Source organism: Lepisosteus platostomus, chromosome 4 (genome assembly GCF_059453375.1).
Source record: "Lepisosteus platostomus isolate fLepPlt1 chromosome 4, fLepPlt1.hap1, whole genome shotgun sequence".
Lineage (NCBI taxonomy): Eukaryota > Metazoa > Chordata > Actinopteri > Semionotiformes > Lepisosteidae > Lepisosteus > Lepisosteus platostomus.
In genome coordinates, this window is record NC_142614.1 from 18,805,513 (window position 1) to 18,825,019 (window position 19,507).

At 38.4% G+C, this 19,507-nt stretch overlaps 1 protein-coding gene across 2 annotated transcripts in view; it reads right to left on the minus strand.

Annotated features, from left to right (window-relative positions):
- Positions 1 to 19,507, minus strand: part of tnksa (tankyrase, TRF1-interacting ankyrin-related ADP-ribose polymerase a) — a 140,133-nt gene that overhangs the window by 119,808 nt on the left and 818 nt on the right. For both annotated transcript variants that reach the window (XM_088628844.1, XM_088628843.1), the window contains exon 2: positions 8,870 to 9,094. In XM_088628844.1, the coding sequence (XP_088484970.1) occupies positions 8,870 to 9,094 (225 nt within the window). The remainder of the gene's footprint in view (positions 1 to 8,869; positions 9,095 to 19,507) is intronic.

Consider the following 19,507-nt stretch of genomic DNA (forward strand, 5'->3'; position numbering starts at 1 on the left):
TTAAGATATTTGGCGAGAACAAATACTCATTCATAAAAACAACCTGAAGGCCTACTTATACAGCATGGCCTTTACTGGAGCAATCAGAATGAAGTGCATCACCCAAGGCTAAGCAGCATTCCAGGTGGGACTTGAACCCACAATTCTACTCTCCTCCAAGCTTCTGTCCAATTTAAAGTTGGGCCAGACACATCTTGCTGTGAACGTAAAGTTCTGCTGAGGCAGAATGCAGTAACTGACTTTAATTTAGCTCTGCTATTTCATCTGTTTTGTCTTTGTTAAAGGAAGGTGTAAAAATCAGATACACTGAGAAATTAAATTAGAAAAAGCTATTTTAAAAGTTCAGAGCAGAAATGTAATTAAAATAAACATCAGAATAATCTTGGTTACTTGCAGTTTCAAACTATTTACAAAGATCATCAAATCTTTCCTGTAGCAGGTGCATTGACAGTTAACTGAATAGACATGACCTACATAAATTAATTAAGTAGATTAATTTATCACCAATAAGGCTGATCTACATGGGGTCAGTTTTGAAAGTCATAGATTGGTAGCACGCATGGTTAATGTTGGAAACAATACAGGACGTACAGTGGATATAAAAAGTCTACATACCCTTATTTAAATTGCAGGTTTTTGTGATGTAAAGCCAGAAATCAAGATAAGTCATGTCAGACATTTTATTTTATTATGAAAACTAATTAAAAATAAAAAACCTACAACACCCTGGTTGCATACTTTAGCACAAACTAATACTTTGTGGGAGCACCTTTTGCATTTATTACAGCAGTAAGTCTTTGTGAATAAGTCTCTATCAACTTTCCACACCTGGACTTTGCAATTTTATCCCATTCTTCCTTGCAAAAAAGTTAAAGCTCCTTCAAATTGGCACGGGATCTCCTGTGCACAGCCCTCTTCAGGTCATTCCACAGGTTTTCTATGGGATTGAGGTCTGGGCTCTGACTGGGCCATTCCAAGACTTTGATCTTCCTTTTCTGAAGCCATTCCTTGGTTGACTTGATTAAAATTAATCTTCAGCTCTTCATCTTCAGCTTTCTGACAGAGGCCAGCAGGGTTTGTGCCAAAATATCTTGACATTTTCAGCTCTTCATTATCCCATCTATCTTGACTAGAGCCCCTGTCCTAGCTGAAGAGAAGCAGCCCCAAAGCATAATGCTGCCACCACCATGTAGAGTAGGTATGGTGTTCTTTGCCAAAAAGTTAAACCTTTGTCTCATCAGAAAATGAGACATTTTCCCACATGGTTTGGGGTGATTGAATGTATTTTTTTTTTGCAAAATGTAGACAGGTTTGGATGTTCTTTTTTGTGAGAAATGGGTTCCGTCTTGCCACCCTACCCCATAGCCCTGACGTGTGCAGAATACGGGAGACTGTTGTCACAAGCAAGGAGTGACCAGTACCTGCCAGAAATTCCTGCAGCTCCTTTAAAGGTGCCGTAGGCCTCTTGGTAGCCTCCCTGATAAGTTTTCTCCTTTTCCTCTCGTCAACTTTGGAGGGTCATCCTGATATTGGCAGTGTCCCTGTGGTGCCACTTTTTCTCCACTTATTGATGATAGTCTTCACAGTGCTCCATGGTACATCCAATGCCTTTGATATTCTTTTACACCCCTCTCCTGATCGGTACCTTTCAACAATAAGATTCCGTAGATGTTTTGTCAGCTCCTTGCGGACCATGGCTATCCCAGTAGGATGCATCCATGAAAGTTTCAAGGAAATCCTACAGGAACAGCTGATTTTTATTTGGGGTTAATCAGAATCACTTTCATTGATGGCAGGTAAATCCTGTTACTTTTGGATTTTGAATGTGATTAGTTAACTCTGAACACAGCTACAGCCCCCATTATAAAAGGGTGTGCACACTTAAGCAACCAGGGTGTTTAATTATTGTTTCCTAATAATTATCTATTTGTTTTTCTCTTGAATTTTGTTGGTTGCAAGGTCACATTAAAGATGGAAAAATGTCTGCCATGATTTATCTTGATTTCTGGCTTTACATCACAAAAACCTGCAATTTCAATAAGGGTGTGTAGACTTTTTATATCCACTGTATATCTGTGACACATGCTTTACACCAGAAAGAAGATTCTGTGCAGTAAGATTTTCACATATTCCTCTTGTGCAGCTCAAGTGTGGCAATTATGGCCACAACATAGGTGTCATTCTCTTGCAAGAAAGTGATCAACTTATCAGCATGAGAACATACACTGTAATGTCGACTTGACCATCAGGGTGTTCTATACATGACACTAAAGCATCAGTAAAGAGGACCTGTATCTACTGCTGGTTAATCCACCTGATGTGGTCCAGCCACTAGCACATTAACGGGACAAAGGGGTTTTCCCTTGATAGTCATAGTGGTTCACTTCCATGTTTTTCCTTCCTAATTTTCACAAGGCAAATCTATATTTTTTTCTAAATGCATATAAAGAATGATATTTTTCGATTTTACAGTAAATTTGAAGGAGAAGGTTGATAACGGCATCAAATGCATTAAACTGGAAAACCAGCCCTTAAACATGTCAAAACTGTGAATGCTCTCTGAAAATTAAAAATAAAACAACCTTCCATACAAGCCTGAGTTGAACAACATCCATTTAATCTAAAAATCCTGCTGCAGAATCCTGCACAGTCTCTTAGCCACAAGTGATGCATTTGGTACGTCATACTACCATGCAGCTTACTGCACTCTCAAATGAGCCATTCCATCTGAGTATCAGAAAAACACAGGAGAACCACAAAAACACAGCAGGAACGAGTCAGTACTGTACCGATATTTTGACTTGGAAAAGTATTGCACCTGTAGCCAAAATTGCTTATTCATTTACTTCTCGTGGTAAGTAAAAATTTAAAAAATGGTTGCAGGGTTAATTTTAAAAAACATTTTTCTGAACAAATTGTAAAGTATGTATCCTGACAGGAAACCCTGAGAACATTCTTGCTTGCTACAGCATTAGAGAAATACCAAAGTAAACATTCAGACATTTTATGTATAGTATTAAATGGTGTTTCCACAAATTAATACCTTTTATCACAGTTTTTTTTCCTTTTGATCACATGACAGTGGTTAAAAAATGGCTATAAGTGTCCCATTAGCATAGCCCAACCTTCAATAGGGGCACGGAAAACCAGTGTTTGATCTGAGTGGTGAAAGGCCCTCTTGCATTCAGCAAGGCATTTCTGCAGTAAAGAAACAGGAGGCATGTGGAGAAAGCAGCATCTGTTTTGTACTGGTCCCCATGCTTGTAAATGAACTTGACAAGTGGCGCTACAGTTGAAGGAGCCATTGCGGTATATAAGAAATGCAGACGGATGCCATTGTAAAATACATCGCCCCTGTAATCTGTTTGGACCACAGGGCTCTTCATTCGCACTGCTGCTGAATAAGATTTGTTTGTGAAAATTTCAAATGGTTTTGATAAGCAGTGCAATGATTGAAATCGGCACTACAGTAATTCATCCCTTCTAGAAAATGGAGGGTGATCGGTTGAGTGTTTCTTTTACTTTTTATGACAAACATTTCAAGTCAGTTTCATTTTCAGAGCACAAATAAAACGTCCATAGCTTCAAAAAGTTATATTCTGAAGTTTTACTTTAAAGGGTAATACATATTTCAACCCTTCATCACTCAAATTGCAGCTATGTAAGAGTGACTACAGGAAGATCTATGAATTCAGTTCTTTTAAAATTAAGACTACTACTCAAAGTTGAAAGCTCTGAACAATAGTGACCTGCTGATGTTTTTCAATGTGAATAAAGAAAAGTGTTTTGTCTGACTTTTCAAATTAAGGCAAATATTCTTCTTTGCTCTGTACATAGTTAATTGCTTCATCATGATTTTTCCCCAATGTGTCCACCTGCGACTTTCACAGATCCTGATGTATTTCAAGGAATCGGACCACAAGCTCTTGCACACGAGACATCCAGTCCAAAAATACAAAGGCGTGTGTACTGAAATAGACAATACAGCAAATCCCACTGAGATGAAACTTCTACATTAGATTTTCAACATTGATCATACACTGGTGGTTGGTGGATGACTCTAAATGCATCCATCACACAACAGATGTTGCAATTCTCACCCAAGTCAGTTTTAATATCCCTGACAAAATGGGGAATTTAATACAAGCTGGTGCACAGTAATGGAATGCCTCAGGGCTTAACTTTGCAATGCATCAGGACATATGGATCGAAAGTTCACCATTAAAATAATTAAGACAGTCGTTCCACTAACAAGTCTCATACATCTCCTTGGAAGGGTCTTTAATTTTCACTTATAACTGTGATGCATTCATAGCTCTCCAATGACTGAAATCTTCAGTTAATACCCCCTCTTCCTTCAAATACTGAATCGGTCCAAGTTCAACAACCAGCTTTGGCTGCATACGATTTCCTCCCTTCCTAGGAAGGAGGATGTTATTCTTTTTAAGGCCAGATCCAGGAACCATCCCTGCCTTTTCCCAGTAATCTATTACAGTTGCAGATATCTGCAGATATTGTCAGTAGTTTACAGTCCACAGATCTTTTTTGGTCATATTAAGATAAAAGGGCAGATGTTAATGGTCCACTCAGATGCTTCAACGGGATAAGTAAGGACTGTGTGTAACAAATGGCTCTAGTAGTGGAATGGCAAGTACCCGGGCTGGGTCTCACATGGGTTTGCTACAATGTGGCTCTTAACATAAGAAAAATGCCACAGTTTTAGTGTTACCAATTGGTAGTTAAGAAATTGCAATAGTGCGTCTCCTTATGCTGCAGTTTTATCTCCCATTAAGGGTTTAATCAAACCTTAACCATTTCTTCTATATAAGCACCAGCCCTAGAACATTTTAAATGACCAAGCACATCTGATTAATAATATCCTCAATGTTTTAGTTACATATACATGTAGAAAAGAGAAAATATTAATGCTAAATGTTGATTTTTTTTAACAATTCAAATTTTGCATTTTGTATGCAGGAGATAATCAGGTACTACTTTATATACAATGTATGCTGTGAAAACAGTCAGTCCCTGCTACATTTTTTTTAGCACTTTAACAAGCTCATACAATCCAGACAAAGAAGGGAAAGTCTGCACACTGGACAAGGTACATTCTAAAGAGAAAAGCATTCCGATTTTGAAAGACATAACCCTGGGATCTGGAAGTTTTAAACCATTTTTTTGCATTGACTTTTTGAAACATTTTTCTGCCACATTCTTGTTTTCTGAAGGTCAAAAATAAATTACACAGGCTTTATCTAATTAGTTTGCAGCTTCCATAGTAGCAAAGAGCAAAGTGGGGAAAAAAACGCGTCTGTAAGACACTGATGTAATGAATATCAAACAAGAAACAGGTTTCAAGCCACCCTTAATTCTGCTAGTTTCATAGCAGAAACTTATAAATTCCCAAGAACACAGAGGATTACAGAATTTATTAAGACTACCTAATGACAAAATCAGAGGAGCTAATCAAGAGGAATGGGATACCAGTTTTTTTAGAAAGCAACTCTGTGCAGAATTTACAATGTAAATTAAAAGCTATATAATGCACATCTTTAGTTAGGGATTATACAACCATGTCACAGCTACTTGCCTGGTCCTGCATTATGAATGGAGATGGGCTCATAAAACACATTCAGAGTGCCAAGCCTACAGTGTACTTTGTGACTTACATCAATTTCTCTTTGCTACATGTTTTATTAACCCAAATGTGCACAGTATTTCATTAGAAGACTGGTTTTGTAAGGCCCTGGCAAAACAATGCAACTACTATAAAAACGTTAACTAAAATCATTAATGAGCTACTGTATGTATAAACACAAAAGGCAACTGAAAAAGTACCATCAGTGTCATGTGAACAGTGCCCTGAAAAAGAAAACATTCCCCCAGCCAATTTACCTAACCTGGTTTCCATGCACTATTCTTATATATAACACCCCCTGTGTTGTGTGTTTTAGTTAGGGTTTCAATATAATTTAAACACTCCAGCTGACTGGGGAAAAAAAGAATAAAGACATACAAAGAAGAAAAACAGCATGCTGGTACAGAATACTACAGGGAACACTCTGAGCAAGCCGGAGAGCAGACAAGTTATCAATGATGTTCATCCCAGGATTGTGTCATTTTTCATTTATATTATTTTCTTAAGCGTAGTTAAAATGTCCCTCTAGTCTTGGAAAATACATTGCATTTGCTTTGAGGGAAAAGAAAGCTCAATTCTTTCCTAGAGGCTCCGATCCCTCCTTCTCGCTCACTCTTCCTGTCTGAACCAGAGTACAGGACAAAGGAGCACAAGGCCTTCCTCTCTCAAACGTCCATTCCAATCACACGAGATGAACAGATTGAAGTTGGACAATTGCTCTCATGCCCCTGCAAACGTTGCTGATGGATTTCGAAAGAACATCGTCAACCGATTCTCTCGTTGCCCATACGGTTATCTGCTCTAGTTAATGAAAGGAAAACCTTTCTAGAAGGCAAAACCTACAGTGCTCATGAAAAATCTCTTGTTCTGCTTATGACAAACTATATAACAAGACTTGAGCTTTTCTTCTTATACTCACTGAGAAGGTTACTGACGCAAAGCACTCTTGCTTTGAACTGCATCTTTTTCACTCTATTTAAAAATATTGTTAGGTTTATTTAATTTAGCCGCATATCGTGTTTCCCACGCAACAGAATCTCCTCTTTCATACACACGTCTCCATGTTCAGAATTTCACAATCCCAAAGGGCAAACTTCAAAGTATTTGCCACATTTTTACAGAAGTATGTCACCTGTAAAAAGCACTGCCAAATAATATTTTTCACTAGCAATTCAAAAAGCATGGCCCCCATGTGTATGTAAAAGTTAAAGCAACAGCACATGAAAATCAAGCAAAATGAAACGCAAATACAGTCTTAATAGCAGATACTAAGTGAACTGGACTACCAGCAGCCCCAGTTCTTCACACTTACATTTATTTTTAATATTTCAAATACTTACCTTTCCCTTTTTTAAATGACCTAAACACAAACACTGATGTGCATTTCTGTATTATCAAATTTCCTCTCTCATTTAACATTATTCTTTTCAAGATGCGATTAAAAGGTCTTACTACATTTATTGATTCTAAGTAGGCAGAACTGAACCATTTTAAAGTACCTGAGAAATTGAAAGTAACACTTAGAAAATCTAAAGGGGAAATAAACATAAAAATCATCTGACAAACAAATGTTCCTTTTCTTCATTTGTTTAATTAAAGGTGGTATCCAGTACCTGAGAAAAAATGTGTATAGTTCTGTCAAAAATATAAATGGTGAGCTTATGGTCTGCCATTTGGCTGGATGCAATTCCTGAAGAGACCCTGCAGCACCAATCTCCAACAGAAAGACCCCGATCTCTCAGCAACTCCTTTAACTGGATCACCGAGTCTGAAGGGCAAGGAATAGCAGATAAATGCTTGCCAATTGCCTTTCTCCCCCCGATACTCTTTTCACCTGATGAATCTAACAAGATGAAACTCCTGATCTGTTTAGCCCCGGAGCGGCAAAGCTCAATCCGTTAATTAATTAATCAGTCAGTCTCTTATTTATACAGCTTCCCTTAATCACGTCTCCAGACAGGCCTGAACAACCGCTTGGCACAAGCCTTGTGTAATAAGCAGCAAAATCACTGATCAGACCAGCAAGGGGTGAGGGAGAAGGAAGGAGCAATCACTCTTGCACTCAAAAGGTCCATGAAGCCAGGAGGATTTCCCCTCTCAAAGCCCATTCAGTCCAATGTTGTCTTTTGCCTTTACAAAGAGCGGCATGTTCTTGGAAATTAAATCATCTTTATTGACTGCATCTTATATTTATATTAAATCTGCAAAATAATAATTACAGCACCTAAACTTAAGGAGTACCCTGCATGCCTAAACACAAAATTAAACCCAGTTTAGTGTGTATTTACAAGTGTGTGCAGAATGTGCAGCACCATGGAATGGCACCTCTTCATTTATGCATAAATATTTTAGGTTCTCTTCATTTTTTTTAAATGCCAGTTGCTGACATTTCATGAGAATCTATTCCTTAAACTTATTTTTTCTCCTTTTCACTTTTAAGTGACAATAACAAAAGTGATCGATTTTGTAAAAAGCTACAATATTAAAATCCCCATAAAAAGCAAAAATCTTTTCAGTCTCTGAAGGTAGGGATTTCCAGGCTTAGCTCTTACGGGTGTATTATTCCAATATCAATTAGTCGATAAAGCTGCTGTAGAACTGTATATCAAAATGTGCAGATGGCTCAATATTCATCATGACAGACATGACAGCACTGATGGGATTTGTCAGGTGGTTGTACTGGAATGTCTTGACTGAAGGTTATGTATTCTGAAAACAAACTGTCCATGAATTACAGAAAGGTGCTCATGGCTTCAATAGATGATATACACAGAGGCACAATCAGTTAAAAACACATAAGGTACCATAATTTCAATTCTTTGTATACTGGGAATGAATGATTATTCCTTAACAATACATGGGGCAGTGGCTATGTCTTAAAAGATTTAAGTTCAGAACCAGTTCTTAGAACAGCAGTAGAACTCCTAACACAAGACTTTAGTTGTACAGCAAAGCCAAGTACTTTCTTCACCTATCACAGCCACACTCAATACTACCCAAGTCAACAACCTGCTTAAGTTACAATAACAACCACCATGTTCTATTGTAACTTTATTTAATTAAAGCTGATGAAGCAGAATTATCAAATGCAGATTCTGGACAATAGGTTATAAATAAAAGACACCATTAACTAATTTGCCGATTTTGCAACCTACATGATCTAACGGGTAAGAAGGAGACGTGGAAAGAGAAGGAGGTGTGGACACGGCGCTGGCGTCGGGCTCTTACCGATGCATACGTCGATCTTGCCCTTGATGGCGGCCTCATGCAGAGGGGTGTAGTTCCAGTTGTCCCTGGCATTGGGGTCAGCCCCCTGACACAGCAGTAGGCTCACCACCTCGGCGTGGCCAAAGGAGCAGGCGTTGTGCAATGGGATCAGACCGCCATCGTCCCGGGCGTGAACGTTGGCGCCGGTCTGCAGGAGGTGCTCTACCACATCCTTCCTGCCAAACCCTGAAACACCAAAGACTGGGAGTTAAAATGAGCACTTTTCTCAGTTAGCGATGCCACCCTACAAACAACTCAAAAGGACACTTTTAGGTCTTTCCATACAGGCCGACATTGTCGTATTGAGCAGAGACTACACAATGCACAAACAGCAGCACTTGTCCATACTGGCCGGTGGGCTGTCCACAAAGCCATCTTCTTCCAAAAACACATAAATAAATTGAAAGTACTGTGCAGGAAATATGGACCTTTCAGGAATTACTTTCCAACTTTAACTCTGGCAAAATTCAAGAAATTTTAATGTGAACTCTTTAGCCAATTCCCAGTACAGGAACTGTCCAGATTACATAACACTGAACTTGCACAAATGTTACCTTAATTTTTACTTATGGGGGTATTACGTAATTTAAAAAACTCAGATTTATCTACATTTTTAGAGATGTATATACATAAACAGACTGGGATCAGCTACAGCTTTGTACCGTTTTACATGGAAAGTAATGGGAATTTTCTTTTTTGGTTTACAAATTTTCACCTTAGGAACGATTAACGATGAGCAAAATCAAGGGATTGACGTACAGGTACTCTGCTTAATAAATCACTTTCACAAGATCCTCCAACTTATAAAACCCAAAACTACTCAAAATACTATGTGTGTATTTATAGATCCCATTACAAGTCATCACTCATACACCAAGTCATATTACCCTGCTCAACATACATTGGCAGTGATTTATGGAAGAAGTTGGTCTTAATCAAGAAAAATGGGCATTGACTGGGTGCTGGAGATAGCACTGTTACACAATGTCACAATAACTGGTTTTCCAAATAAACTACCTCCACAGATTATCCACGTAAAATACAATGAGCAGTTCTTACTTTTGTGTTCTCTGCATAAACAGTGATAAGTTTTGTCATATTGGATTTGACTGCTTACGAGTGCTTAAAAATGAGTTTTCTACACCAGTCAACTTATCGTCGAAGAGCAATGCCTTATATAAGCATAAGATTACCATAGAAAATAGTTTGGAAAGAGACAAGACCTCAACCAGTCCCACAGCAAACTACCTCAATGGAATTCTGCAACAGCATGAAGTCAGCTGGCTATCTATATTTTTTAAAATTAAGCAAAACATATTGGTAAAATGGTCATTTTTACCAATATACTTATTATGCATAACAACTCTTTAGAGAAGTTTCAGTCTGATGTAATAATATATCTTTCATATGTGTCCTTAGCCCTGCAAGTCTGTGTTCTTTTGAGAATTTAATATTGAATTTGGGGGGGAAAAATAAAAAAAAGCACTGGCATTCTGTACATAATTGTGTCCCAGTATTATTTAGAATGTCTTGTCCATGCTGCTTTCAGTGGTATGTGAAGCTTTAGCTCTCAATTTACATATAATACTAACATGTTGAAATACTATGCCAGACAATATGTGAAACAATCCATAAAAATGTATTGTGGGACCAGCTAGCAGCAATGCATAATAATCATCATTTTTCAGGTTATTCCTTGTAATTTTGAATAAAATGTGGCTTTGGATTTTCAGATGGATTACATCAGTACTATGCTTTGATCAACAAAACACTCCAGGACGCTAATGTATGGTCTTTTCAAATGCATAAACATTTGTATAGGCCAACGACTTTAACATGTCTTGATTATTTTTCTGTCAAATTTCAGGGTGACCCTATAATTCTGACCTCCTATATATATTTTGAATTGGATCTCAGCTTTGAAACTATCCAACCCTGCCAGTGTTCAGCCAAATAGTCTCAGCCAACTAATGACGTTAATCAGACTTGAACATCAATGTTAAATTGGGAAAATAACTAAAACAATCTTAGAAGCCGTTAGTAAGTGTTCACACTATATTTCTTAGGTTATGGAGGTGGCTCTGCTTCAGACACCCTGGAAGTCTGAAATAAATACACATTTGGTCACTGTCAGCCACCTTCATTGACTTCAAGCCTCAGGCTAATGTAGAATGTTGCCACAAGTCATAGGCAGACAAAATGATGCTGGCAGCTGAATTTCTCCCTTGTTTGACTTTTAAAGCAAGACCTGGACAGAAGAGAAATCTTTATAAATTACAGAGACTGCTCTGCACGACCCCTCAGGGAACTCGGAAAAGGATTTAAACAAAAAAGTCCAGTTGAGTGAGAAATGATGGAAAAAAACATAAATCATAGGAATATCCTCTCCTCCCGATCAGCTGCAATGCCTCAAACTCAAAACCACCTCTGGCTGGGCTCTGTGGACAGGAAGATTGAAAACTCTGACAGACCAAATCAGATATGTCCCTCAACAGACAAGGCTGGAGTAAACAATAGGCATGGAATTGATCGAATCCCACAGAAGCACAGGCCTCAGTGTGATCCTGCAGTGCAGCACAGCATACTGATATTACTCCTCAAAACTTATTTACCACCCTCTCAGCAGGCTTATTACCCCAATGACATCCCCATCGCCATCATCCCTGCTTGGAAGTGTGCTCCGATAGAAATCAAGCCCTCAAATACAGAATGTGATCTGTCAGGAAAGCATAACGTCCTGTATAAAGTCTGAATATGCTCAGAAAAATCAGTGATCCCTTTTCACCTGCCCTGCAGAAAGTTCTGAATTTATGATCGTTACTGTTGCGTATTAAATCGCAACACTTCGTTTACCCCACTTTCATATTTCCCTAGACCTACTCCAAAATAGGTTGGAGTAGGTATCCTTAATCTGCTGGTATCTAGCACTGCTCATACACCAATTTATATGCATTAATCAAAAAGGATCAATACTCCCAGAGCATGTTTTGTTTATAACGTAATTCTCATTATTAGTCATCTAAGCAGTCCAAAATCAGTATATGATGCATTAGCCTAGGTATACCGGACATTGCAGGTACTGAAATATAACATCTGCAGGTGATCCGATATGTTGTAAGCAAGAATTTCCCAGAAAACTAAAGTAAAGCCAACACAGTGAAGCTCAAACTCATGTTTGTTCTGCTGAAAAGCAATACACATGATGCTCTGTCCAGAGGGTACTACAGGCAACCTTTTCCAGTAGTGTACCTTTGTGGTTCATTTCTGATAACCCAATTCCTCCTCTTTGTCCATTATTCTAAGCAAAAACAGGCCTTGCTCTTGCTTAGTACCCATATTAAATGATAACTCCAGGCTGTCAGAATTAAAAATTTGTATTTTGTAACAGGAATGGTTGAGTTGTTTTGTTCTCGGTTTTGGAAATAAATTGAAAAAAATATTCAAGAAAGCAAGCACAAGGCCATCCAATTTGCCTGCTATGAACAGTTTCCACTCGTATACACTTCAGTGTTTTGTATCTAGCATCAGGAGTGGCGGGCGGGTCTTTTTTTTAACCAACCTGGTTTCGCTGCCGGCTCAGAGAAGGCTACCTTTTTTGACTACACCCTACAAATTCCTCAAGCCACAGCTCAAACTAACTATATGTAATTTGGGCGTCCCTGTCAAAACAAGAGAAGAAACAGTGTTGTTTACTTTGAATCAAGAAAAACACAATGAGTAGAAACAATGTTCACTCAAAAAGATTATAGAAAACGATCACATCACCATACCTGCTTTAGGGGTAAAGCACAGTCTAAGAATAATTGTGTGGAATAATCCAAACACCCAGACTAAGAAGAAAGAAAGATTTCTGATAGATCATCAACCCATCATTATCCACTTATCTGTGGCAAAGGTCACACCAATCCAGAGCCTAAGATGAAAGCTTAGGGATAGGACACTTGTCCACTGCAGGGCACAAAACATTTTGAGAGCCAAATTCACCTAGGTAGCTCAGAAAGTGCACCCGACTCAGAAATCAAATCTAGGATTGAAGATCTGTGGGCCAGTACTCCTATTAAGATCATTCAAATAATCAGTAACTCTTAATAATGTATCTAAAAAGCTTTTGCTGGAAACAACATTCTCTGGATTTAGAGCCTTTAAACAATTGTTTACTGAATATATAGTCCCAATACTACTATGGAAGTTGCAGAAAAAATAGTGAGGGGCATTAAGATGTCAAAAGAAAGAACAGACCACTTGCTGAACCATGACTAGAAATGTTTTTTCCCCCCCAACATCAGCTAGTGTGGGCCATCCATTGCAGGTAAAACACAATAAAGGCTACAGGTTTAACTGGAAACACCTTGCATAGGGAAGTTAAGGCCGAATTCTGCCAGTCAGCTGATTCACCCTTCCAGACAGGTTGTGATTTGACCAAAAAAGATGAGGGACTTCAGTTGAGTTTCTTTCTGATGGGGCATCATAAGTACCTCTATGACCTTTTTATTTATATATATACACACACACAGTATTTAGTGCATGCGTCCTGATTTTGATAAACTCTACAGCAGGTGGAGAACACTTGACAGCTGCCATACAGCAAGGTCAGAGGTAACTCAATCAGAAATCAGCCTCCATATTATGTTGCTGCACCACATTGTGCGACTGCATTCGTTCTTTCAAATGATTACCTTCAAAACCATTACAGTAAATCCAGTATTTAAAAAGGCTTTTTTTCCCCCGTCTTTGAAAGGATCGCGCAATCAGAAATAAATCCTTACAAAAAAATCTGATCTTTCAAAAGAGGTCAAATGCTTGTGCTTAAGCATTCATCACTTTCAGAAATTGCTGTATTATCACCGCAGAATAAAAAGCACATTTCAGGCAACCAGGGGTTACCAGTGTCAGTTGTTTAAATGAAAAAGCTATCTGCCACAAAGCAGACTTTCATCTGAAGAAGTCTTATCAATTCCACACCATTCCATTTCTCTTTACAAAATAGAGAAACATTTTAGAAGGTAAATAATAAAAAATGCAAATGGATAACACCCCAAATACAGGTTACTCTGTGCTTTTTACACACCTATAATCAATTAAATTATCCACTCCAAATCAAACTGTTGCTGTTTCATTGGCATCAATCATATTACACCAATTGTGTTTCCCTTAAGAAAAGAAACAAAGTAAAGGGATCTTTACATCTGACGAAGGCTTGACAACTAAAACGTCTTTTTTGTCTAGGTTTCTCAGTGAAATTAATTTTTACTTGTTCAAAATGGGAAATGCTGAACTTAAAGAGGCTACGTATGAAACATACATGTTTATGTTGGCACAGCATCACATCATTAAACACTGTATATCTTTTAGACAGGTGGGAGGCAAGGAAAAGGAAACATTAGAAACAAAATATTACAAAAATATTGCTGCTCAGTACAGAGAGGAGCAACCGGATATTTCGCCAAGCTTGAAGGAATGCCCTGCACCTTTTTTGTCTTGAACAGAGAAGACTGCCTCATTCAAGACAAAACAGAATTGTTCTGAAACAGCGAAGCACAAACAAGAGGAGAAACAACCTGAAAACTGAGAACAGGGGGTCGCTGCTTTACGCAAAGCTCTGTAGCTTTATAGGCTGTAAAAGCTGTACAGGTTCTGGAGTTATGACACAAGCTACCTAGCCACGCTGTCATATTGGCTTATTTCAATAAGTGTTTTTTTTTTATAACACCACTTTATTAACCCTTTACAATTTCTTGTATTAGGAATTTGTCTTTTCGCATACCCCAGCTTGCTCTCTATGAGACATGAGAGCATGGGGTCAGAGAACAGGGTCTGCCATTGTACAGGCCCTGGAGCAGTTGGGGTTAAGGGCCTTGCTCAGGGGCCCAACGGAGAAGGATTCCTCTGCCAGCTGTGGGATTTGAACCGACAACCTTCCAGCCACAGGCGCAGATCCTTAACCATAGGGCCACCGCTCGGTTTGATGAGATTTCAAGATCAATTAGCTATTAACTACCAGCAGGACTAACTTGGCCAAATGGCCTCATGTCAGCTTTCTTGCACTGTTAGTTGTGATGCCAGTGCTCTCTCCACTGCTTCACACTGTTGCTCCATGAGCACACTAACAAGGTTAATCCTTAAAACAATCCTGTGGATTTTCTCACAGCAAGCAAAAGGTTGACATTTCAGATGAGCTGCCAGCCTCTGCCCTGGGAACGTTTTCCTAGTACATCCGCTACATTGTCATTGCTTTGCATCTTTGATTTTATTTAATCCATGCAAACCACTGGATAACCAACTATATTACTTTATAAAATCTTTAAATATATATATTTAAAATATTTTACTAATTTTATCTTGCTTACACAAGGTAATAATGTACTGTAGCATTACAAAACTGTATGAACAACCTGAAGAATCAGTCACAGAAATCTATGAAGCTAAAGGGGTTTTAGTAACAATTTCACATTACGAGCAACCTAATTATTTTCATGGCAACTGAGGATTTGCCTGTTTGCAAAACGACGCAAAAAGTATAATTCTACATTTTGGTAACGGGAAGCTTATTAGCATAACATTTCGACCGTAATGTCCCTACATTTTGTGTACTACTGAACACAACGAATTAATTCCTCCACATGAAATTGGAAGATGGACAGATAGACGCAAACACCAGAAATCCTAAAAAGCAAAAAAAGGGCAAAGAAATCTCCGACAGGAGTACTATAATTTGAGATGCATAGGAAGAACATTACACTGCATTGCAGTCATTCATCTAAGATAAAGCAGACTTTATATCGCTGAATGCAAAGGGATAAAAAATGATATGCTATTTAATCATTAAATCTGGTGACATTTGCTTCAGAAAAGCAAACTGGCAACTTTCAGCTCTGGAGTTGAAGTTGGCAACACTAAAGCAGAGCAAATGATTCTTGATTAAAACAGTAAAGAAAGTATACGAGCTCATTTCACCATGAAAGGGATCTGCACTTAAAGAAATGCACAGGCAACGGAGTGACAAACAGCAAGGAGACTAACAAGTATTCAACTGTTAACTTATTTTTTAACCTCTGAATCAAATGCCAATATAAACATACTATAGCTAAAAGCATACAAAGCCAACTGTACAGTTGCTTAAAACATAACAGAGATTGTAAAAGTAGACTCTAGGTACTAGATATATTAGACACTATATTGAATTTACATCAATAAATCACAGGCATGTTTAACCTTCAATACGTAACATGTTTGAGAAATCCAGTGGATTTCTTCAGAATGAACATTGAAACAAGAACCAGAGTACAAAAGTGGAAATTAAGAAATTATTACTTCTTTACCCAAACTGTTCTAGCATAGGCTAGCCATCTGGGTTGATGAAGACAATTCCCAGGTTTATTCCAAAGAAATGAATGGATGAGATCCTTATATTAACTACTAACTACCAAACAGTCTTGAGGGGCTGAATGGCCTTCTCTCATCTGAGGCTTTTCTTTCGCCACATAAATAAACAGGAAAATAATACAGAAATAAACAGCTATAGCAGAACCTATACCAAATATAATTAACAGCACTGATGTTTTTGGTCTATCTTCCAAACCAAGAGAAGACTAGATCAAGAATAAAAACAGCTGTCAATTCAAATGCACATATGTGAGCTTTGTATCAGCCATGGCACTCCAAAACAAATAATTTATGAAAGAAAAAAAGATTTGCCCTCATACCAACAAGGTAAAACAAAGAGAAAGAAAAAGGTTGCAGAATTCCTACATCATACTTTCACAAAATTCCTAAACCTTTTTTTAAAAGAATATGGGTGTAGGGTATTGAATATTCCCAGATATTAACAGCAATGATGTATCACATTTTCAACAAAGTCATTCTGAATGCCAACCAAGACGCAGGATGCCTCTAATTTGTTGAGCAAACAGGGCAGTATTGAGAAGGACTATTCAGAAGGGCAGCACGAGCACATTCCTTTCCGAAATGGATATCTCGGCCAGACATTTTCTCACGGATAAAGGGTTCTGCAATAAATCTCGTTTCCTTGTGGAAAACAACAACAATCACAAAAAAAATTGGCTCACGTCAGCAGTTTCCAAACTTTGACTTTGTAGACCTTCTCCCAAGAGAGAAGAAGGGAACATGTTAACCTCCCCCATTAACACAAGGATTTTCCAAACTGAGGCCAGCTGCTCATAAGAGCCAGTCATGTACATATTTCTGCAATTCAGGATCAACTATCACACGAACAGGGCCGATGTGCAATGCCTTGAACTGCACTTATCTGGACAAAATATCTAAGAACAGCTAATAATAAAAATGAAAATCAGAACTGTGCCAAAACAGATTTTTGTGAAACTAAGGGGACATGATTTCATGATTTACACACTCATTGGTTAATATACACAATCCATTCACAATTATGGCCCAAACTGAAAAACTTAAAAAGAGTTTGAATCCAGTCAGGAAGAAGGATTTGAAAATCTGAATAATTCTATTTGTTCCCACAACATAAAACAACTCAGCTATTTCTCTACATTAAGTAAGAATCCGCAAATAATAGGTTTTGTGCGAGTGAGATGGAAAAAAAACATGATGCTGTCTTTTTCTTTAAATAAAGTGTTTTCTTCAACATTAAATGCTGATTGACCAGACAGGGCTGCAGAATCCTTACACTGGCATGTGTGCTAAACACTTTTATCCTGAGCTTAACATTTTGTGTTGTTCCCCCATCACTCCAAGGCAAGTAAAGAAAAATAAGTAGGAAAGGCTCTCAGCATTATATCTGTATACACATTCTACATCTGTATATGTATGCTTTCACACATGTTGACCACGTTTTCTGCAAGGAAGGAGTACCTGAGCAGAAGACTGTGAAGTGCTGATAATATCCAGTTTACAGTCCTTTTTTCACTAGGTCATATGCCAGGTTTTAGAGACAGTTTTCATATAACACAGGAAGGTGCAGGCATCAAGTGTAATCCAGAGAAAAGCCAAGCTCTCTGTAGTGATTGTCATATTCTGGTGATTCTTTTGCCAACCAATGTGATTATAACACTGGAAGATACTGGTACTTTCGTTTATTTTGCACTGTCAGTGAAGTACTTTTGACAATCCCTCAGACTCGGACAGTTAAGCAGATATATGAAAGAAAATACATCTCTGGTGTGAAGTAGCTCTGAATTTTATCAAGTAAGATCTCAGGAATTCTCTCAGAGTTTCTGAAAAGTCTCGGGATGGATGTCAAAGTCATTCTTGTTATGTTCTTATCACCACCCATATCAGCTGCTTAGACAAGACATACGCAGAGAAAGGCCTGAGAAATGTTCAAACTGCCATACACCTGGATTGGCGGATGTATTTCTTGAACAACCTCCACACTTTTTTCTAGTACAAAAGTACTAAGTAAGTAAAGTAAGTACAAAATAAGAGCTACCACAAGGGAAGCTGAGAAAAATAGAGTTGTCAAAGTTTTGGTTGTGGGACTTTTGAATATTTTAATACTTTCTAAAAGGTCCGTAACTGCAAATTGGCAAATGTGCACATTTTGCACCTTTTTGTAGAAAAACACCCTGGCGTGTCCTGGCATGTTGCATCTATAAATACACACACAATGTACCTGCTGTTCTACAGCCAAATAAAAGCAACACAAATGGAAGGTTTTGACATCTGATCTTGAATTTATTAAACAATGGTACATTAAAATAGTACTGACTTTTTGTTGTTAGGCTTTTCTCAGGACAATGTGGTCCATTCAGGAGGACCCAACATGGTGGTCTTAAAATCTTAGACTTGGGGTCTTTTCTGCCCCCTTATCTGAGCAGGTGTGTCAGACTACAGACAGCAAAATAAATCACACTGGCTGACAGGTCTTTCAGCACGTGTTGGACCATTTGTCACAAGCATTTACCCAGACAAGGCCTAAACTGGAAAGTAATTTTCATGTGATCTCCCAGTAATAATAATAAACTTTATTTTATATAGCGCCTTTAAAGGGTGGCTTCTCAAAGACAGTATTCTCAGTATATTAAAATAACTGAAGTTTCGATTTTACTTTGCGTATAAATACGTGGAAAATGAAGCAAAATCGGTCTCATCTTGATTTCAATCACACGCCCTGAAACGTTTGTGTTCCCCACAAATGAAAGACGAAAAGTCTCGTTTTGACAGCACAAGTTATTTATCTCCGTGTTAAAAAAAACAGCTCTCCATAATCAACTTCACGGATTGCCATGGAAGTCAACGTGAAATGAGTCGTCTCCCCGCTCCCGCAGCGCGCACACAACATGCGGACACCCGCACGGCCTGGGCTTCGTTTAACCGCTCAACCCAACTTCCCCAAGTTCAGTTCAGACGTTGTTTTGAACGGACCTCTCCTCGTAAAACCCAGATGGGATAACAGAGCTTCGCGCGAACTAATTTAGACACGTCGCGGAGTGGCGTGACAGCTTATGCTCGCTCAGGTGTTACTAGCCTCTCCTCAAACTGGCACGACCCCCAGACTCGGCTCGGACTCCGCAGATGAGGGCTAAACACCAGCGAAGTCTCGCCGCAAAGTTATACTCCAGTTAAAAGGCATCCGCGTTCATCGGCTAAACCACAACAACGCTGCCCACT